This window comes from Arachis ipaensis, chromosome B3 (genome assembly GCF_059453495.1).
Source record: "Arachis ipaensis isolate K30076 ecotype BB chromosome B3, ASM5945349v1, whole genome shotgun sequence".
In the NCBI taxonomy this organism is placed as follows: Eukaryota; Viridiplantae; Streptophyta; class Magnoliopsida; order Fabales; family Fabaceae; genus Arachis; species Arachis ipaensis.
In genome coordinates, this window is record NC_142438.1 from 45,271,169 (window position 1) to 45,294,774 (window position 23,606).

Here is a 23,606-nt window from a genome sequence, read left to right on the forward strand (position 1 = left end):
ATCATATTTTACAATAACAAAATATAATCATAACAATAATCATGCTATATGTACATAAAAAATAATTATCTGTATAAAATATATATTAAAATATAAAATACACATTGAAAATAAGTTAAACAATACATGTATTTATACATAGATATATAGTGGTTAATAGATAATTTAATATTTAATTTTTTATATACACATATTATTTTTATTATAAAAATTATTATCATGTTATATAAATTTTGCCCCCACTACCAAAATTTTCTGCATCCGTCACTGACTGTTATTATTATTATTATTATTAATAAAAATCAAAGTAACACGCTAGTAACAGAGACACACGCCCCACATAAATAGAGATTACAAGTCTTTAATGGAATCTTCTGGAACATGATTAAAAATGTCAAAGTTGTTAGTAGGTTTAGGTCTCCACTGTGTCCTTCCCCTCAAAATCTCAACACCATCTTCAAATCGAAGCATATGATTGCACTCAATATTATTATCACTATTATTATTATTTTTGTCACTACAAACTTCAGCTAGAGATTGTAACTTACTGTCTCTGTTACACTCCCTCTTGAATTTCAAACTCATAGCAGATAACTCATAATTCATCAAGATTGATTGTGGAATACTCTGCGAATATTTCAAATTAAAAGCAAAGACCATGTTGTATCAAATTAAATAATAAAGCCAAATCAGAACAAAATGCATATCTAAAAGTACGAATAAATATAGAAAATTAATTTTTAATTAGTTAAAATTAATTATTTTTCGGTAAGACTATTTTTCAACTTGAATTTTTTGAAAAATTTAAAGTCTAGGATTAGCATTTACAATTTCAAATATGAAATATAGAATTTAAAATTTAAAATAAAAATATTTTTAAAAAAATAGTTGATACTTGATATTAATTAAAAAAATAGTTCTTTACTTGAATTCTAGAAATATATATTAGAAAAAAAATTAATTACCTCTAAAATCCAACTAACATACTTCGCATTATTGACATGAAAATTTATATCTAGATCACTCCATCTTGGCTGAAAATTAACACGTACACATTACATGATATAAATATAAAAAATTAATCAATAATAAATAATTATATATTTATAAGAAAAGGAAATATGCATACCCTTAAACCAGTACAAATATAATCTGCTGTGGTGTCATCAAGTTTAGGTATTTTTTTGTCACCGTCTTTTATAATAATTCTAGAATTTACAAGATAGGACTCAAATTCCCTTCTGACTTCTTCCGGTATTTTGGATAATCTTCTTGTTAATTTGTTCATCAAGACAGAAATACTGCATAGACAGTATCAGAATCCAAATCCAAATCAATTGATTATAAGTTTTCTAACAAGTTGTACCAAAGTGGTTTGCATTGAAACGTACACAAGCTAAAGAAACATGCATGAAGTCGCATAACACAGTAATTGAGAAAGATTATTTTTCTAAATAGTTCCGGTTAATTAACTAAGTTATCTAACAATTCCAAATAAGTTACCAAGTATTGATTATTTGAATTGAACAAATTAAATAATTGCATTTAGTGATTATTTCTAAATCAAACTGTTGCCTTTAATTTAACTATCTAGCCAAATAAATAACTCATTTTTAAACTACTACTTATTCAGCAAAGAGTATTGCATTTTTTATTAATTAAATAAATCTTAAGTTTTTATTTATTATATTTTATATTAATAATTCAAATTTAAGGTTTAAGATTTAAAGTTTAAAATTTAAAATTTAAAAATTAATATTTAACATTTAGGGTGTTTAATTTGTTAATTTCTCCCTTTTTTTTTTTATGCATAATTACAAGTTAATTTTAAAGTACGATCTGAGTAGCGTCCAAAAATTATAAAATATATATAAGAGAGTTTATATAGCAAATTTTTTTTATAACATCTCTACTATTCTTGAAAAAAAGAATAAATACTCTTCTTAAAGTCTAAAAAAAAAAATATAATAATTTTTTTCAAAATTTCAACATAAAGTCTTTAAGGAAAAGTCTAGGAGACCAGCAACTTTTGTGTTTTCTGGCCAGCACTTAACCATCAAAACAAAAGTGAGTGATTTTCCACCATTAAATGTAATCTCACACCATTAAAAACACTATTGATGGCCAATTGATAGTTACAAAACACTAAAATTGCTGCCCCCTAACATTCCTCTAATACTATTCGCTCATGCATGTATAATAATATTATTTATCTTTATATACACTTATGCCATAATGTCAATCTATACGACACTATTTATAAATATAATTTTCCATCAAATTTTTTCTGTCAAAGTTGATTTTCGACAAGAAAAGAAATAATGTCATATTTCCTTATTTTTTCTCTCAACAAGAAGATCAATTTTTTTTAGGTTTGACGATGATTGTTGGAAAGTGAGAAAGAAAATGTTTAAAAGCAATTGATTTATATACCTTGAGGCTCTATTCAACATTTGATTTGTTTTAAAATCTCGCACAATCCAATTGAAGCGCACAGCATTCATTCCTGCAGTAGATAACCAAGTCTCCACTTCCACTGCATCATCCCTATAATACAAATATATATTCTGCCCTTTATATTCATGAAACATAAGGAAGATTGCAAGAATTTGTTTTTCGGATAATACGTCAAAAACAAATTAAAAGAAATTAAGTAGCATTTAGTGGCTGATTTTGATATACAAATAGCATTTTTCTTAAAAGAAATTAAATGAAAAAATATAACAACAACAAAATTAAATTCCATAAGGCTTAATATACAGGGAGAGAATATATAGTACATAGACTTTTATAATTACTTAAGAAAGCAATATATTATTATTATTATTTAATTTGTCCAAAAATATTAGGTGAACAAGTCATTTCTATAACTATGTTCAACCATTTTTTTTTTGGTCTTTTTATGTATTTCCTCTTTAATTTGTTTTTCAATTGATTTTTATTATGCCAACAAACTATTAAATTAACTTAGTTAAACTTAGTTATCAAAATAACTTAATCATATAGCATTATCTTAATTTGTCAACATAGCTAAAAGTAAAATTAGTAAACAGATTTATTGTTCACATAGTAATATGATTACATGATATATCTTATTCTTATGTGTAGAAATAATTTTCACTTTGACAAAACTAATATATTCATAAATCAATTTTGGATACAAAATTTGAAAAAATTATTAGATGCTCTCAATACAAATTACAACTTTTACGTTGATGTATTAATTGAATGATAAGACAGTATTTATAACAAAATCATTTTTGTATATATGGCATAAACTAATTGGAGAGAGTAAATCCTTTTATTTTATTCTTAGAGCATCTAATAATAAATGACACAAAAATTTGTTATGAATAAATAGAGTATAGGGGTACTAGTGTAAACTAGTGAGTTAGTTAGTTTGTTGATATTTTGTTAGCATAGTGCTGCACTCTTGTAAATCAACTCTAATACACTCTCAATTCAATACTTTATTGTTTTTGGAATCATTCTCAGTAGTCTTCTCTTAATCCCTTCATGAATGTATAGCAATTTTGTTTCATAGTCAAATATCAATCGATCTCCTATAAACCACTCAACCAAATTCAGTGATATATATGTTATAGAGTCATCATTATTCATTGCAAATTAAAGATCAATATGATTAAAATTATAAATATATAGGAAGACTTACCATTTAGGGTAACGATAAGTCGAAACCTGCATTTCACTATACACCCATACTAAGTTCCTTTTGATCATTTCTTTCGTAGAACCAGCTACATCATCATGGACCCCAAGTGTCTTACAGTGATAAGTTATAGAGTGCTATGAAACAAATAATAGAGCCAAATGAGATAACAATATTATTGTATGTTACGGTATACATGTAAATGATAAAAGGTTAGTTTAGTTAGTTATAGTTAAGGAAGTTATAAGTTTGTTAGTAGATTCTGTTTTATCTCTTAGCTAAATATATAGAATATAGATCTTTTAAATTTTGGATTTTTACTCTAGAAGATAAAGTGTGATTTTTCATCCTTGAATGTTTTTTTTCTCATATTTTCTCTTTCTCCCACCTATGAAATAAATGGTAAGAAATCACACTTTATTCTTTAAAGTGAAATTCAAAATTTAAAGAATCTAAATCTAAGTAATATACACAGAGAAGAGCAGAGGAAGATGTATGTACTGAATCAATAATCCAATACACACATTGAATCACATTGCTCTCTCAATTGTTCTCTCTCTCTTTTTTTTCTCTTTTTCTCTTCTTCTACCTTGTTTCTAGCATACCTATTATTGTACAATAAATAAAAAATTTAAGATGAATTTGAATTTTAAGTATTGCACAGTAATAATATCTTCAAGTTCTTTGTACGAATTATTGCTTTGTGGGATCATTTTAATGGACATCATCATATTTCTCAGTCATACTTTGTGTATTTTCATGTTGTTACGTAAATCTTGAAACATGATTAATTCACATTTTATTTTGTCAGAATTTCAAGTTAATTAACATATATATATATATATATATATATATATATATATATATATATATTATAGTGACGGATCCAGAAAATTTTGACAGACATAATAATAATAATAATTTAAGTTTAGCTAATATGTGTCTTAAAGACACATGACAAACTTATTATTAGTAGAATATTTTAAATTTTTTTATTTGATAACTGTAAAATAAATACATTAAAAATTCAAATTTTTTGTATTTTCAACAAAAATATTCTCAATTTGTAATCTTAAAATATGTGCCTTTAAAATACAAGATAAATAAACTCTAATAATTTTTATAATAAAAATATTATATTGCATAAAAATCAGCTATAAAATTATTAATTAACCATTATGTATTTGTGTATAAATATATTTATTGTTTAATTTATTTTTAATATATATATTTTGTATTTCAATATATGTATTCTATACAGATAGTTACTTTTTATGTACATATAGCATAATTATTGTTATAATTATATTTTATTATTATAAAATATTATTAGTCTTTAAAATATATAATTACAAATTAAAATATTAAAATAATAATTTAAATAATAATATAAGGTTTCATATTTTTTTAAAAACTGAATAATTTTTTTTAACAATACAAGCGAAATGCCTCTTTTATATATATATATAGTCAACTCTCACTGATATCTATAGTTAGAAAATTTTTTCAATTAATATAATTGTTATAGAAAAAATTAAAATTAATTTTAAAAGAAGATAAATAATATCTTTTGAGTTTATTTCTAAGAAAAAACACCAATCTTATTTAAATTGAGAATTGATCATTCTAATAAACATCTAATATGAAATTCTTAAACTGACTATTAAGTATCAAAAGTTGAGTAAAAAATTTATTGTGGGATCAAATTCAATAATTTAATGGGGACAAATAAATATTATTGTCATAAACTACTCAAAAATTTTTTAAATTGTAGTGGGACAATAAATATATATATATATAAACAGTCTAGCATTGAAATAATGTCTGTTAACTTTATTAACCATGTCTTAATTTGTTTTCAGAGCTCATGTGAATGATTAAGAATGATGATGTAATGATGTTTAAGGACAAACCTGAAAATAGTTCATCAAAGTCTCAATAGATGCTATTCCATTAGCATCAACTTCATATGCTCTGATAGTAAAGTTTTGACGAATAGAAGATGTGCTAAAAACTCTGGAAAACTTATCATCGCCATTATAATTTTGGGAATTTGCCTTAATTTGTAAGCCACCACAACAAGCACGCTTCATTCCAAACCCTTGTCCTAGGTTAGTGCCACATTTGATGCCTTTCTTTGTACCATAGTTTTGTGATGGTAACATAACATTGTGAAGTGAACACGCTGAAGCAGCAGTAATCAGTGGTACCATAATGATTTCTACAAACATATGTACGTATTAAAGCATGTTAAACAAAAGAATAGTTAAAGAAGAAGAGTGATAGGGGACAGCAAGTTTTGTGATTTGTAACCATCAATTAGTTATTATTAATATTTTTAATGGTGTGAAATTACATATAATGTCATATAATATGATTACTCACTTTTTTTTTGCTTGTTAAATGCTGTCTGACTCCCTAAACTTTTTCATAAAAAGAAAGTTAAGATGGATAATTTTTCAAAGAGAAAATATTGGCGACTAATTTTTAGTTCTTAATTATAAAAATTCTACTTTTTAAAAAAATTTAGAGTTTACAATTTAGTATTTAAGATTAAAGTTTATAATTTAGAGTTTAGAATTTAAAATATAAATAAAATAATTATAAAAATTCTATTTTTTAAAAAATTTAATTAATAATGAATTCATGATCTGTTGAACAGAGACTGGTGTTTCCTTTTAATTAGTTTGAGAAGGAAGCCAATTCCATTGCAGACCTTTTAGCTAGACAGGAACTCGTAGAGATGCTGAGTACTTAGAATCGCTGCAACCTTAGAATTCTCTTCTTGAAGCTATTAGTGGTGAAGCAGAAACCTGTTGAGGCTTGAGTTTTTTTTTATGTTTCTCCTTTTTGTTTATTTTACTGTTTATTTGGATACCAAAAAATGCTATATATATATAAGAGAACAATCATCGAAAGCTGTTATATATGTTTAGGTAAGTGCCGTGTATTTTATTAGGTAATGGTTGGCACCACGGATGTGAAGTTTAATGGAAAGGATGGTTCGGAAACAACGTAAAACAGATTATTTAATGCTATCGTTCGACTACGGTCAATAGGTCTATAAGTCGTTTGGTTTGTAGATTGATCGGAAGGTTTAGATCTATAAATTAAGTCGATCGATAATTGTCTGGATGTCAACTAATATCAATGCTTCGAATCTTTAAATAATTTGGAGTCAAACCATGTATGGGTTACTAGGGATCCCACTAATTTAAGTGCTATGTGGGCTGAGGCCTCCAAATTTTTTTAACAAGATGGACTTAAGTCTAATTTGGGTAAATAATTTAATTAAAATTTTTTTGATAAAATAGTTTAAATAATAAATGGTTATATTAAAAGTGTTTATTTTATAGAAATATAATAAAAAATAGTAGTATTATAAGAAAAGTAATTTTTTTTAACTTCTTTATAAGTTCCTAAATAGCTTCTTAGAAAGCTGCAATTTGGTTTTGAAAATTACACCAAACATTAATACTACTAATTTTCATAAGTCAAAAACTCAAAAGTTACTTTTGAAACTTTCCAAACGGACCTTAATGAGGTGTCAAGCCTTCGGAGTGTGCACTATAAAAAATTCGCTTAGTACCATACGAATAAAATTTCCTGGTAAATTTACTACCGTCAAATTTTGCATCAGAAACAATCCAATGATAAATACATCGCTGGTAACTATTTATTGTCAAATTTATTCTTCCGATAATAATTTGGAGTGAAATTAACGGCAAATTTTAATATAAAGATAACAAAATTTTTTTGATAATTACCATCGGATAATTTCTGAGCTTTGGGGCTAAGTGATATGATTTCGCGCCACATTACCATTGAATAGCTTTCTTTTTTTTTTTTCTAAATTTGATAGACCCTGATATTCAATAATTGATAGTCAAATCCCAATTAATAAAAATCAAGTAGTAATTTATCTGAAAATAATTATTTATGGACTATGCTACGTATATACCAGAATCAGCCACTAAAGTCAGCCACCCATATAAAATACATTCCGAAAAATAAATACATGTTGAAAATAAATTAAATCACACATGTATTTATACATAAATACATTGGTGGCTGACTGTAGTGACTGATTTTGGTGTACAAATAGCATTTTTGATGATTTATATATATTGCAAAACATCAAGTATGCAGAATAAAAACAGAGGAATAAAATGCTGTCAAATAAATCAAAACAAAGCCCTAATGACTACTGGTCCTGATAGTAGTCATCATCGTCGTCCCCTTGATCCTGCTAAGGTGGCAGTCTAGGTGGTGGTGTTGGTGCCTGTCCTAGGTCCTGTGTAGAGGAAGAGGAGCCCCCTCCAGCAATACCGCTGCATGTGCTCATAGTGCGCCGCCATCTATCCCTACATCTGTTGAATATGCTCTAGCTCAGGCCTAAGCTCTTCCTTTAGGGACTCTGTCTTTGCATCGCAATCATCCATCACTTCTATCCGTGTAAGGATCTTGTTATACCTCTACTTAGACTGATACAACTGTTGAGCCTGGTTATGAAAGCTCTGGGTGAGGGTAAGAACCTGCTCCCGCAAATCAACGACCTCGGGGTCGGTAGGGCTGGTGGCTGAGACGGACAAAGCCCTCAAGGTGGAGGTGCAGAGGTTGTCGGCAAAAAACAACCCCAACCGGTAGACACGATTCATGTATGACTCAGTTGCGGTCTCGCACCACATTGTATGGAAGCAGCGGAGTTGTTGCCATCCTCCCACTCTGTTGAGATTGCTGGGTCGCGACCTCCAACTTTTGTGTGTAGGATTCCTACGTATCACGTTATATACAAAAGTGATTATAACGACAATTAATCGAAACACAACGTTATATGTTTTGATTCAAAACATGACGTTTTCTCACGTAATAATCCTGAGACTGATGATCGGCAAATCTCTCCTTGTCCTCTTTCAATATGTGAGTATACTTGAAGGTTTCAGCCATCATTACCTTGCGATCCAACAACTTAGACTACACATATTGAAGAGATATGTTAAATCAATTGATAATTACATTATATGTCAAAGAGAAAACTAATTTAACATACTAAAACAAGTTAAATACCAGCCTAACATTTCTCTTTATAAAAGTCACTGACCCGCCAATATATTTGGATGACTTGGCAAATGCCCTATTGGCCATGTTTGTGGCTCGGCGATGACCTGAACCCCTCATCAATCTCCCAATAGAAATAGAGGGACTTCTTAATGTTTGGGTGGAGCCACTGAGTAAGGTGGTTGCACCTCTTACGTACGTTCTCAAGCATCAGCTGAAGTTGCCTCCGATGGTCGAATATCTTCTTAATCATGTCATCATGAGTCTTCTCTCATAAATTTTTCTTGCACAAGAAAATATTTAGCACCAGTTAATCAAAATTAAATACATAATTAAACAAAATAGAAGATATAAATTAACTAAAGTTTGATTATGTAGAGTGTTTACCACCTAGTAGAGATCTTCTTGTAGCTCAGTCATGGATTGTCGTACATCAGCTTAATGACGTTGTTATACTCCTGTCTCCTGTGTACATGTATTGTTATTTGGTGCAAACCTATCATTGAAAAAATTAAGATTAATAAATACAAATGTTGTTTAAGAACTTCAAAATAAATTGCGTTTAAAACCAATTAAAATATTACTCATGCTGTCAAACTATCAGGCCAAATCGTCATCTGTACGACTAGTGATGATGTTGTGGCATCTAGCTAGGATCCCTGAGAGGATTTCAATGCTGCGGTGTCTCTCATTGAAGGTGGCATCATTAAATTAGTGGTCTGTTGAGTAGGTGGAGGAGGTGGAAGAGTCCACTCTCGTGAAGTAGTAGGACGACTTCCCGGAGGAGGGGTGGCGTGGCAGGACCCACGTAGTTAAGATTAGGGACCATGATAAAAGGTTGATCCTGTAATGGCCTAGAGGAAGCCGAGGTAAAATGTGAGGACTGAGAAGTCCCATGGGAGCCAATAGTTGCCCTACCTCTACCCTGACCACGAGGTTGTCTCGTGACATCCCTACTTGACGTCATGCCTACCTGAAACAATGTAATTATATCACAAGCTAATTAAAGTTTAATAAAGAAATATATAAGATAGAACTAAGTCTAGCGTGCATTGTGACTATATAGTCTTATTAATTAAATTTAAATATATAACAAGCTAGTTAAACTATATTTAGGTTAACCTTATTCGGATTCATCATCTTCTTCCTCTGGTTCATCCTCCTCTTCCTCTGGTTCTTCTTCTTGAATATCGTCGTCATCTACTCGTAGTGTCTCGTTATCTATCCTAAGGCCAATGATGTCATCATCCATAATATTCGACCTAAGGGTGATCAAATCACCAGTATCAACCACAATCTTCGAGGGAGTTGGATCATCAATTTTAAAAGATTCTTGACCCTCTATTCCATCAGACTTGATGCGGTCTCTTGACTTAGTCTTAACTACAACCACCCTGGTGGTCCACTTATCAAAAGATTCTTGGACATGATTGGCTTAGACTTAATACTCATCATTCTAACACATGAAGACAATTTCGAGTGAATGCATCCCTCAAGCAAATGTTTTTGCGGTAGATTCTAAGAGATGATAAAATCTCTTTGCCTCTGGGTTAGGCTTTTGTTCAACATCTTTCATATCATTAACACCAATTGCATTAAACACCATATCGTTGTATCTCTATTGGTTACTCTTCCAATTCACCTCTTCCATATTTAGTTCTCTAACCACCTAAACCCTCCTTGATTGACCCTCAAACCAATTGAAATCCAGCGCAGACCAATTGATTACCTTAATCAAAGCTCAATTTAAAAATAAGAGTATGCATACCTTCTCAGCACGACAACAATGACGACAGTACAGTGGTGGAGGCGACGACGCGGTGGTGGCAGCAATGGCGCACTAATCAAATTGATTGGTAGTTCAAAAAGCGGGTTAGGGTTTCTTTATTTTAAAAAATAAGATGGAATAGGAAGAGGGATGAGGAGAACCTACTTGAACAATCGAGGAGAGACGCAATTTTGGCGATAGAGAGAGTAGTGATGGTATCTCTTCCAACGATGGCGGAGACAAAGAGAGCAACTTTGTTTGAGGCGATGAAGTAGGATCCAGGCGACTCCACACTGTCTTTGGAGGAGAATGTAGGTGGCTGACGCTGGCAGAGGGTGGCCGGAGGAGCTGCAAGAGATAGTTGCAGGCGAAAGAGAGAGGAGAGTGGTGGAGAGAGAAGTGCATTTTCGAAAGTGAGGAGGAGGGTCACACGTTTTGAATTTTGGTCACCTTTACCATTGAATTTATCGGCAGATAAATCTGATGGTAACATATTCCAATGCACCAAAACACAGTATTCTACTAAATGGGTTTACCGGCGGATAAATCCAACGGTAAATCCGCCCTAGTTTTTGCGCATATTCTTTTATTTTTACCTGCAATAATTTACGGTGAATTTATCGTTGAAAATGAAAATATGTCAATAATGTTTTCATATGATGTATTTGACACCTCTGCTGTCAATAAATTCGATGCTAACATGCGACACTAAGTCTGATGATATTCAGCGTTTTTCTTGTCATGGCTGAATTTGGGCCAACCTTAAGACCTATATATACCACTAATACTGCCATATACATGCACACCCTACTTATTAATATGTTTATTTGTTATGAAATCACCCATACCAAAAGTTTAAGCTAATAGGAGAAGGCAACATAAATGACTATATCTCGAACACTTTTCCTCAAGTAAGAGCCTCTTTTGGGTTTGCTTGGTTTTTGCACAAGCCTTCTTTTCTCCTTTTAGTTGCCTTATGCTACTTTACACTTTTGGAGTTTATCAAGATCGAACTCTAAACTTTTCGGACATAAATTTCTGATACCATGTCATGAAACCACTTATACAAAAAATTTAAGCAGATAGGAGAAGACAACCTGAATGGCTATGTTTCTAACACTATTGCCACAAACACATTTCACTTAAAGGAGCATAGGAGCCAACCACTCAAAAGTATCTAACAACATGAAATATAAGACACATAATCTTTGAATAGACAAAGGAGGTTTGGTGGTTCTTGCTTCCCTCTTTCAATTTGTTGCTAACGATTTCAAAAATTAGATCAAAGGGGAACTAAAAAACTCAGAAGCTTTGATTAGCGCTGACTTTTGGTAGATCTGGAGACATCGCGATCAGAAAATTTTTAATCCTCAAGAGGTTTGGCCAACTACGAGAATCATCTTCAATGCCCGCCACATGATCTGAGAATTGGAAGCCATAAAAGATAGGTCCCAACATATTTCCCCAACTATTAGAACCTCCCGTGTCACTTCATTCTTTGGTCAAACTAAGTTCAATTATGATGCAAGTGTTCATCACACTGTTAACTCTACTGAGTTTGGGTGTGTCCAGTGAAGAACCCAGAAAAATTCTACAATGGGGACAAAAATATAACAAAATTTAGGTATAGATATATTTTGTTTGGCTTCCTACAATACTCAACAAGTTAAGGACTAATCCGTCATGAATTTGAGTTCTATTTAAGAGTCTGCAATTAACTAATGAGTTGTTATACATACGAGATAGAATTCGAATTCCCATCACTTACTTAAACGGACGACTAAGCTGCTTATTCAACCAACCCAAATTTGTTTAGATATATTTAAAATTTTAAATTAAAACTATTTATACATGTTAATAAAAAATAGAAATATACACACAATTACTTATTATAGTATTTAAAATAATAAAAAATAATTTCACACACACAATATTATATTCAAAGTAATAAAAGCAATAATTATAAATTCTTTATATTTTTAACTTGACAATATTATTTTTTTATGTATGTATGTTCTTAAATAATTATTTTATTTTTTATTATCTCATATTTAACTGTTAAGTCTACTTATTATAGTTTTTATGGTATAAATAAAATTTTTAATCAAAGTAATTACTATAATCAAGAACATTTTAATAATGAATATTAATATAGTATGTTAATATGTAGATAATATATTTTTTTATCTTAGATAATTTTTAAAAAATTACTAATAATTTAAGCAGTATTTAATTAAAAATTAAGTTTTAATTTAATTATTAACTAATTAATTAATATAATAAAAATTATCACTATTTTGAGTTTATTTATTTATTTATTTATTTTTATTATCCTAACTCAAATTTAATAATATAATTATTATTATATGTTAAGTTTAACAAAAAAAATTAACAAAAAATACAAGAAAATTATTTATATTTTATTTTAGGACAAACATAATAGAATAAAGGGCAAATGTATATGAATATTAGTATTTAAAAAAAAAATTTCTGAGGACAAATGCTCCCTCTTTGTTGCATGTGGGTCGTCCCTGGGTTCGTTTAAAAGAATTATTCTGGGATCTGGATTAAAGGTTGTGCTGGGTTTATTCCTGTCTAGCTTGTGTGTTGGTTTGAGATCTTTGCCATTTGAAGAGCGATGTTTAGTGATTGTATGGGATTGTGTCTTAAAAGCAATAATCTGTGAAAGTGACTCGAGATATTTTCTGACGATCCTACCAGGCAGGAACGGACATACGGGGAGGTGAGTGGAGATCTCGGTCTCCCAACTTTTAAAAAAAAATTAATAGTAATAAGTTATTAAGTATGATTTAATTTTTTAAAAAATTTATTTAGTATTTAGTTTAATATAAATAAAAGTCCAGTCTAACCTAAATATTAATGATTTCTAATATCTAAAAAGTAAGTAATGATATTAAAAAAATCTGAAAAGATATTATTACTAATATTTTTTAATTAAATAAAATTTTTAAATCCTATAAAGTGAAAAATTTTTTTTGTGAGCGTCCTTCTTGATTCATTTGGTATTAATTTTCTCTGTTTCAACTACTACAACTGAGAGATCTTTTTCAACTATGAATATTGTGAGGAATAACTCAGAAATAAAATGAAAGATAAATTTCTTGCTAATTATTTTTTAATTATATTGAAAAAAAGTTGTTAAAAAATTTGACACAGATTCCATTATCGATGAATTTTATGATACGAGAATCGACCACTTCGTTAATAAAAAATACATTCATATTTTTTTGTACTTTAAAATATATTTTCTATCGATATATTTTTGTAATATATTTTACATTATATAATTTTTTGTATAATTTTTTAATATTATATGTTATTGGCCATATGATAATATTTTTAGATTTGTTCTTGCTTTCAGGTGTAGCTTATGGGAATAACACAAATTTAGTGATGAAGATTCATAATCTATTAAACAGAGACTAGGTGATTCATTTTAATTTAGTTGTGAGAAGGCCAATTCCATTGCTGCAACCTTGGAATTCTCTTCTTGAAGCTATTTGTGGTGAAGCAGAAACATATTGAGACCTGAGTTTTCTTGGATTTTTTAAATAAATATTTTAAATATTTTATTTATTGGTATAGTTAATATGAACACAGTTTATATTTTTGTGTCGTATTACTTATTTCGTTTATGGTATAAATGAATTAATTATAAATATATCTTATTTAAACTGTAAATGAGATAAGATACAGATTTTAAACAAATAAAATGGATGAACTCGTGATACGTAAAAATTTTCATACTCAACATATTTGATTATAGTGTAAATGATATATATTTATAATTAATCTGTTTATATTGTAAATGAAATATGAGTATTTATAAATTTAAAAATATATTTTTTATAAGTATAAAAATTTAATATTTTAAAATAATAAAAAATATTAATAATTTAATTTGGACCGATATTTTTTATTACTATTTAGGTCGATTTTAATTCATTTGTATCTTATTTAAATTTTAAATTAATAACTTCACTACTGCTAACGTTTATTTGTATTGAATTTATTAAATTAGATTAATAACTTTTTCACTACAATTAACTTTTTCATTATTCGTAGATAGTTTTAAATCACTAATTTTAATAACCACTTTTAAATTCAATAATCCACTGCTCTTTAACGGATACATTTTTAATTTACGTTAAAAACGTCATTTTGTAATTGATTTTCAATTGATTTCCTAAAAAGTTGCTGTTAATTTCTTTCCGTTATTTTGCAGTTGATTTGTAATTGATTTTTTAAAAATCTGCCATTAATTTTGCCATTAATTTGTGAAAGGAATTTTGCAGCAGTAATTCTGATCACAAAAGAATAAAAAGAGAGAAAGGGAAATCGAAAAGTTAAAGAATAGAAATATTGAATTTAGTTTTCAGTGGAACAAAAATGAGTCATGTCAACAATAGAGTTTTTTCTCTCTACTTATATAACATTCTTAAAATCAGGATTAGTTCTCTAATTATCATAATTAATCATCCTTAATCTCAACACCCCCCTCAAATTCGAGCTTGGCCTTGGGACAACTTGATAAAATTCATTTTTAGGGTTTATCTTGTGCTTAATTTAGGGGATTTTATGACCTTTTACCCACATTTATTCAATGAAATAGCATAGTTTCATGATTGTCTCCTAATTTGTGCTTAAGTGTGAAAACATGCGTTTTAGGTCCTTAATTGCCAATTTTGATTCACCTTTGATTCCACTAGATGCCTTGATGTGTGTGTTAGTGATTTCATGTTGAAAAGGGCTAGGAATGGATCAAAGGAATGGAGAGAAAATCATGCAAAGTGAAGAAATCATGGAAAAGCAAAGATTTGGGATGAGATCAACGACGCGCACGCGCAGCAGACGCGTACGCGTGGATGGAAAATTGTCAAGCGACGTGCACGCGTGACGTACGCGTACGCATCGGTGTTCGCACGTGACTCACTTAAAGGCAATACGGTGGGGGCGAATTCTGGGCTTCCCAGGCCCAAATCCAACTCACTTCTGATGCTATTTAACCCAAGGAATGAAGAGGAATCAACACACTACTTCATATTTTAGTTTTAGTCTAGTGTTTGGAGGGAAAGTTAGTTTTAGAGAGAGAAGCTCTCACTTCTCTCTAGAATTAGGATTAGGTTAGATCTAGATTAGGATTTCTTAGATCTAGGTTAATTTCATGCTTTGATTTACTTCTCCTTTTGTAATTCTTCTTCTTCTACCTCTCCTCTCTCTAGTTTAGCATTTAATTCTTGTAATTCTCTACCTTTATGTTGATGCACTTTTCTTTCTTCTATTTCTCTTTTGATGTAATTGATGATTCATTTGTTGTTGTTTAATTCCTTGCAATTGAGTAGTGTTGATTTACTTTCTTTTTATGCCTTTTATGTGTTTGATAAAATGCTTCTTTTAGCTTTAGTGTAGATTTTCTCCTCTTGGCCTAGGTGGAGTAATTAGTGACTCTTGAGTTGTCTAATTCCTTTGTTGATTGAAGATTAGAAGTTGCTAGTTGATTTGAATGCCTCTAAAGCTAGTCTTTCCTTAGGAGTTGATTAGGACTTGAGGAATCAAATTGATTCATCCACTTAACTTTCCTCCATGGTTAGAGGTTAACTAAGTGGGAGTAAGGGACAATTTGTTGTCACAATTGGAGAGGATAACTAGGATAGGACTTCTAATTCTCATACCTTGCCTAGAGCTTTGTTAGTTGTTAGTTTATTTCCTTTGCCATTTATATTTCTTGACTATTATCTCAAAAACCCCAAACATACCTCATAACCAATAACAAGAACACTTTATTGCAATTCCTAAGGAGAACGACCTGAGGTTTGAATACTTCGGTTATTATTTTTAGGGGTTTGTTACTTGTGACAAACAAATTTTTGTATGAAAGGATTATTGATTGGTTTAGAAACTATACTTGCAACGAGAATTTATTTGTGAAATTCTAAACCACACAATTTTCCACTAATCACAACTCGCAGTTTGAACCTCAGTCTTTCAAATGTGGAGGTTGTCAAAGGTTTCGTAAGAAGATCAGCAACCTGGTCTGTCCCTGGAATATGCATAACATGTAACTGTTTTTTATTTATCTTGTCCCTGATTAATTGTACTTCAAGCTGGAAATGTTTAGTCTTGTCATGTAACACAGGATTTGCCATTAACAAAACAGTGCTTAAGTTGTCACAATATATCGTTGGAGCAGTTTGAAGCTTGACATCCAGTTCTTCTAACAAATGCTTGAGCCATTGTACCTCAGCTTCACAAGCTGCTACATTACTAAATTCTGCTTCTGCAGAGGAACGACTTATAGTTGGTTGTTTCCTGCACATCCAAGAAATTAAGTTAGCCCCAAAATACACACAATACCCTGACACCAACTTTCTATCTTCTAGATCTGCAGCCCAATCTGAGTCTGCAAATCCATATAATCTCATATCATCGCTTCGATGCAGGACTAAACCATAATGTTGTGTGCCTCTCAAATATCTTAACATCCGCTTTGCTGCCTTCCAATGAGCCAAGAGTGGAGAATGCATAAATTGACTAATTTTTACCACAGCAAAAGAGATATCTGGTCTTGTGATGCATAAATATTGTAGAGATCCTACAACAGTTCGATAAAGCTTTGGATCTTCAAAACTCTTTGAACTTGTCGACAACAATTGTATCGAAGAAACCATAGGGTTGGCGAGCTAGCTTGCGCCATCCCCAATTTTAACAATAAATCTGTAATATATTTGGTCTGTGAGAGATGCAAAGTTCCATTTTCAGTTTTGTGAATCTCAATCCCTAAAAAATAGCTTAAGTCACCTAAATCTTTTAATGAGAAAACAGTGTCCAACTTCTTAATCATGTCAGCCACACAATGTGAATTATTGCCAGTAATTATAATGTCATCCACGTAGCAAAGAATATAAATAATTGAATTGGTATGTTTCTTGATAAACAAAGAATGATCAGACTTGGCATTATTGAAACCAAAAGAGTGCAAAGTGGTGCTTAACTTGATGAACCACTTTCTAGAAGCTTGTTTCAAGCCATAGAGAGATTTATTCAACCTACAAACATGTGTGTTAGACTTTTCTTCAAAGCCAATCGGTTGTGACATGTAGATTATTTGATGTAAATCCCCATTCAAAAAGGCATTGTTGAAATCAAATTGCCTTATCACCCAATTTCGAGAAAGAGCTAAGCTTAAGATCAGTCTAATTGTTGTAGGTCTAATTACCAGACTAAAAACTTGTTCAAAGTCAAAACCTTCTTCTTGGTGAAAGCCTTGAGCCACTAACCTAGCTTTATACTTGTGAATGGATCCATTAGGGTGTCTTTTAATGGTAAAAACCCATTTGCAATATATAATTTTTGCATTTTCTGGCTTAGGCACTAAAGACCAAGTATTGGTTCTTTTTAGAGCTTGAAACTCTTCTACCATTGCCTCTTTCTAACAAGAAATACTGAGGGAAACATGAGCTATTTTAGGAGGTTGTTCATCACTAGTTTTAGACCAAATAAAAGAAAAAAACACTTTTGGTTTAGATGAACCTGTTTTAGACCTTGTCATCATAGCATGAGTATTGTGAGGAGTAATTGGTTGTGAATGGTGTGATGTTGTAGAGGGTTGAGTATTAGAGGATTCTATAGGTGAAAGAACAATGTCTATGCCAGAAGTGGGTTGTATTGGACCTTGTGGCTGTGTTGGAGTAGGATTGTGGCTAGGACCAATAGCATCCTCTAATTGATGGCTTGGATAGTCATTAGTTATGACAGAAGGAACACCTTTAATTGTATGTGAACTAAGTAGAGTATCTTGTTCATTTAAGGTGCATGGATTTTTATGAGTGGCTGAAGTGACATGTGGAACAACAGTAGGAACAGGGTAATTTGAAAAATAAAAGGAACTATCTGCATCCTTCTTAGTTAAGTCAAGCTCATTAGTAACAGATTTAGAGAAAAATAAGTAAGAATAAGGAAACTGAGATTCATCAAATTTAACATTCCTAGTGATATATATTCGTCCATTGGGTGATAGACATTTATAGCCTTTGTAATTAGGGGCATATCCAAGAAACACACACTTATGTGATCTATAGTCTAATTTATTCTAATTAAAAGGTGTAAGAAGAGAAAAACATGCGCTACCAAAGATTTTGAGAGATTGATAATCAGGTTTCTGTTTAAATAAGACCTCAAAAGGTGATTTTTGTAACAAAATAGGAGTTGGTAACCTATTTATCAAATAAGTAGCTGTAATAACAGCTTCATCCCAAAAAATCTTTGGCATTTGAGCAGTGGATAATATGGCTAAACTCATCTCTATTCAATGCCGATGTTTCCTCTCAGCTCTTCCATTTTGTTGGGGGATATATGGACATAAACGATGTTGAATACCTTCTTGTGCAAGATATGTAGAGAAAGCTTTAGAAGTGTACTCACCTCTATTATTTGACTGTAAAGCCTTTAATTTGCAATAAGTTTGGTTTTCTATAAAATTTTTATATTTTTATGAAAGCTGTAAAAACTTGAGATTTGTGAGATAGTAAAAAAGTACATGTATATCTGGAAAATGCATCAATAAATGTAACATAATACTTGTAAACAAAATGAGAAATAATAGGAGAGGGTCCCCAAACATCCGTATAAACCAATTGCAATGGTGAAGTGTAAACAGTTAAAGAATCACTATATGGAATAGAATACATTTTAGCTTGAACACAATTTTCACAAAGACTAGGCTTCTTATTATCAACACTTTTATCAAAAGGAATGTTACATTGTGATAAAACTAGATGTACAGTTTTGGTGGCAGTGTGTCCTAATCTCTTATGCCACAAATCAAAAGAAGGAAGAGAGATAAAGAAAGCTTTAGGACATGAATCTATTTGTGAATGATAAGGGACAACAATATTAGAAAATTGATATAAGCCTCATTGCCTAAAACCTTGTAGTAGAACCTTCTTGGTGAACTGACATTTAACAAGACAATAAAAGGCATGAAATTCAAAATAAACAAAGTTATCCTCAGCAAATTTAGATACAGAGATCAGATTCTTGGTTATATGAGGACAGTGAATTAGCTTTTGTAGAGAGAACCATCTTTTAGAAGATAAAGAATACAAAAAAGGAGTGTCCAACATTAGATATAGAAATACCTGTTCCATTACCTATCTGCACTTGTTTTGGCCCTGTGTATTCAGATGATGCAATCAAGTTAGATTGAGAAGAGGTTACATGATGAGATGCATCTGTATCGGGATACCAAGCTGGGTTAGCGACAGTAGATGGTGCAGCAAGGAATGCAGCAGGGTTGTAAAAGGTATTTGTAGGTGGAGGAGGAGTAGTTGCAATAGAATTCACTTGGGATGGAGTGGAAGCAGTCGATGAAAGAGAGTTATAATTGTTCATTCGAGTGTCTTAATTTTGTAATGGTGGGAGAATCTGTTGATCAAATCTATGAAAACAGTGCCAAGAAATGTGTCCAAATCGGCCACAAACTTGGCATTGAGGTCGTGGTTGTTGATAAAAGGACCTGCCACCTCTAAAAGGTCGACCTCCACCTCTCCCCCTTCCTCTCATTGGATTGCCTCTTACAGTATTTGACATAGAAGGAAAAGAGCTTTGAGCAAAATTAGCTTGTATAAGAACATTATCTGGCTTTCTGAACTAATTCATCATGTCATCATGAGTCAAAACAAGAGTTTGCACTTCACAAAGACTATACATTTCAGGTTTCGCATTAATTGTGATTAAAAGACTTTGATAGTCTTCATTTAAACCTTCAAGAATAGCTTTTACATGTTTCTCTGTCGAAAGAGGGTAACCTAAGGCTGCCAAAGAATCAGCAAGACTTTTAATTTTTGAGATATAATCTTGAGCAGACATACCATGTTTCTTGACCAATTTGAATTGTGCTTTGAGTTGTTTAACCCTATACTTGATGGATTTCTCGAAATATTCTTCAATCTTTCCCCCAATTTCATAAGCAAAGATGCACCCAACCATTTTACTTTTGATATCAGAATCCATAGATGCGAGCATCCATGAGTCGAGATTATAGTCGTCCTGCCTCCATTGTTTGAATTGTTGAGATTCAATCCCAACTTGCTGATTTGCCGTGGAATCAAATTGAGGAGAAATTCGTGTTGGATGGAGATGATCTTCAAGATTTTGTCCTCGAATGGCAAAGAGAGCTTGTTGTTGTCAAGTCTTGTGATTATTCTCACCAAGTTTGTCACTAATCGGGTGAAAGGGTTTCTGATTGAAGAAATTTGGGGAAAAATTGTTGATAATAGAAGAGGAGAGAGGAGTGTTGTTGGAATTGGAGTTAGTAGAATCTTCATTGGGGGAAGCCATGGATCAAACACCTGAAGCTCTTGATACCATGAAAGGAATTTTGCAGCAGTAGTTCTGATCGCAGAAGAATAGAAAGAGAGAAGAGGAAATCGAAAAGCTAAAGAATAGAAATATTGAATTTAGTTTTCAGTAGAACAAAAATGAGTCATGTCAACAATAGAGTTTCCCCTCTCTACTTATATAGCACTTTTAAAATCAGGATTAGTTCTCTAGTTATCATAATTAATCATCCTTAATCTCAACAATTTGTAGTTGATTTATTTTTCAAATTTTAAATATATATAATCTAATTCAATGGAATGAAATTGTTAATTTTATTTGAAGTGAATTGAATGGACTGAGGTGATCTTTATCTAAATTAAATTGAATTGAATTGATAATATGTAACTGTGAGTGTGAGTAACTGTGACTAACTGTGAGTAATTGTGAGTAACTTTTCGGTTTGATAAGTACTAAAGAGTTGATTCACCATGTTCATATTTTCGGTTCGGTAAGCAGAAAGGAGTTTAAAGAAAATTAGACGAATATATTCTGTTTTGTTTCCTAAGTACTACATAATTGTTTCACCGTAATTAAGATTTCGGTTCACCATAATTAAGATTTCGGTTCGCCAAGCAGACCAGCCGTGTTGTAGATGAAAAATTTGTCCCAAAGGTGGGAATGATTTTCAAGACACTAGAAGAAGCTGGAAAGTTCTACAAACATTATTCCAAACTTGCCATTTTTCTACCAAAATAAGAAACACGACTCGGGACGGAGACAAGATTAAGAATCAACTAATTGTATGCTCTAGAGAGGGGGGTGGAAATCAAAGATATCTCCAACTTTGAAGACAAACCTTTCAGCTGGGTTAAATTGTCCAGCCAGAATTTACGTACACATAATGAAGGATATTGGTCTTTGGACAATTTCCAAAGTTGTTTTGAATCACTCACATCCTTGTTGTGCAGACCAGGCTGAGATGCTCAAACAACACAGGGAGCTTAGCATGTTCGTGCGTCGCACCATCGAAACCCACGAGTAAGTCGGAATCAGACCGAACAAAACTTACCAATCATTTGTGGCAGCAGCTGGCAGACACCGTGAACTAAGTTTTATAGAAAAAGACGTAAATAATTACATCACAAGGGAAGTACAGAATATTTTCAAAGAAGATGATGCCAAAGAATTTGGGAAGTACCTAGTTAGAATGAAAGAGAAGAACCAAAATTTCTTCTTTGAGTTCAACCTTGAAGGCAATCATTGCATTAAACATGCATTCTAGGCTAATGCAAGAAGCAGGGCTGCATTTGATTATTTCAGAGACGTGGTTTCATTTGACACCACCTATAACACAAACAGGTATTCGGTTCATTCAAACATATTTTTGATGTTCAGTGAGTGTATATATTTCGGTTCACCATCTTGTGGTTGTTATTTATGCAGGTACAATCTGGTTTTAGGTTCTTTTATTGGCGTGAATCACCACGGCCAGTCGACTCTTCTTGGATGCGTGCTAATGAAAAATGAGGACATCCAATCATTCAAATGGCTATTTGAGTTTTGGTTACATTGCATGGGAGGGAGGCCACCAAAAGGTATTCTTACCGATCAATGCGCATTGATTCAAAGGGCAATTGAGTTGTGCATGCCAACAACAATTCACCGCTGGTGCATCTGGCACATTATGAAGAAGATTCCAAGAAAATTAAATGGCTACAAGGGGCACATCGATATTGAATAAGAGATGAGCCATGTTGTTTATAACTCTTACACAAAAGACGCATTTGACAGAAACTGGAACGATTTTCTTACAAAGTATGGCCTCGGAGGTAACAAGTGGCTTTCAGGTAATTGAGGTTTCAATTGGAATTATTTTAATGCTCATATTTTTTCCCCAAAGCATGCACTGTTTTCGGTTCACCAGACCTTATAGTTTTGGTTTGGTATACAGAGCTGTACGAGGATCGCCATATATGGATTCCGATTTACTTGGATCACCACTTTTGGGCCGGGATGAGAAGCACGTAAAGGAGCGAGAGTATACATTCATTTTTCAACAAGTTCATCACACAGAATAGCTCCTTGAGACAATTCGTGAAGCAATATGACAATTGCCTAGCAAGTAGAGAGCAAGCAGAGAGAGAATTCGATGCTACAGATTTTTACACCGTGATACCGTGTGCAACAAAATTAGCAATAGAGGCACAGTTTCAGCATGTATATACCCATGAGAAGTTCAAGGAAGTTCAAGCTCAATTTAGAGGTAAAGTGAACTGTATCACAAGATCGATGCATTCCACCCTAGGATTCACAACACATGAAGTAATAGAGCAGGTTTTCAACTCCACATTCAATAAGTTTGTCGTCACCTATGACACAGTATCACGAGATGTAAAGTGCCATTTCTTGCTGTTTGAGTCTAGGGGCATATTGTCCCGCCATTCCCTAAGTATCCTAAGCTTTGAGCGAGTGGATAACGTGGCACCGAAATACATATTGGAACTTTGGAGCAAGAACATAAAGATGAGGCATACACACATCAAGAGTAGCCAAGATGAACCTCTACTAGAGCCAAGAAGTAAGAGATTTGACGAATTGGTGTTTCGGTCACACAATATATGTGAATTTGCATCTGAGTCTGAAGAGTTGACCGGAATTTTGCACCGAGCATTTGACAAGGTCACTGTAGAGATGGAAGAATATCAAGGGAGAAGCAAAGGAAAAAAGTTTGTTAACCCACAAAGAGGCGACATTAAGCAATGTGAATGA

General features: G+C 31.7%; 2 protein-coding genes across 2 annotated transcripts; one reads left to right on the forward strand and one right to left on the reverse strand.

Annotated features, from left to right (window-relative positions):
* Positions 1–272: 272 nt before the first annotated feature.
* On the reverse strand, positions 273–6,535 carry LOC107633058 (palmitoyl-acyl carrier protein thioesterase, chloroplastic-like). Its single transcript, XM_021118823.2, has 7 exons — positions 6,387–6,535; positions 5,584–5,891; positions 3,674–3,807; positions 2,434–2,547; positions 1,130–1,301; positions 966–1,034; positions 273–627 (listed from the first exon to the last, which is right to left on the reverse strand). Exons 2-7 carry the CDS (start codon positions 5,881–5,883, stop codon positions 352–354), a joined length of 1,065 nt encoding a protein of 354 aa, XP_020974482.1. The 5' UTR covers positions 5,884–5,891; positions 6,387–6,535; the 3' UTR covers positions 273–351.
* Positions 6,536–21,738: 15,203 nt separating this feature from the next.
* On the forward strand, positions 21,739–23,606 carry LOC148570481 (protein FAR-RED IMPAIRED RESPONSE 1-like). The gene is made up of 5 exons (XM_088507060.1): positions 21,739–21,849; positions 22,120–22,196; positions 22,281–22,432; positions 22,629–22,684; positions 22,911–23,606. The coding sequence occupies exons 1-5, from the start codon at positions 21,739–21,741 to the stop codon at positions 23,604–23,606; spliced, it is 1,092 nt and encodes a 363-aa protein (XP_088363186.1).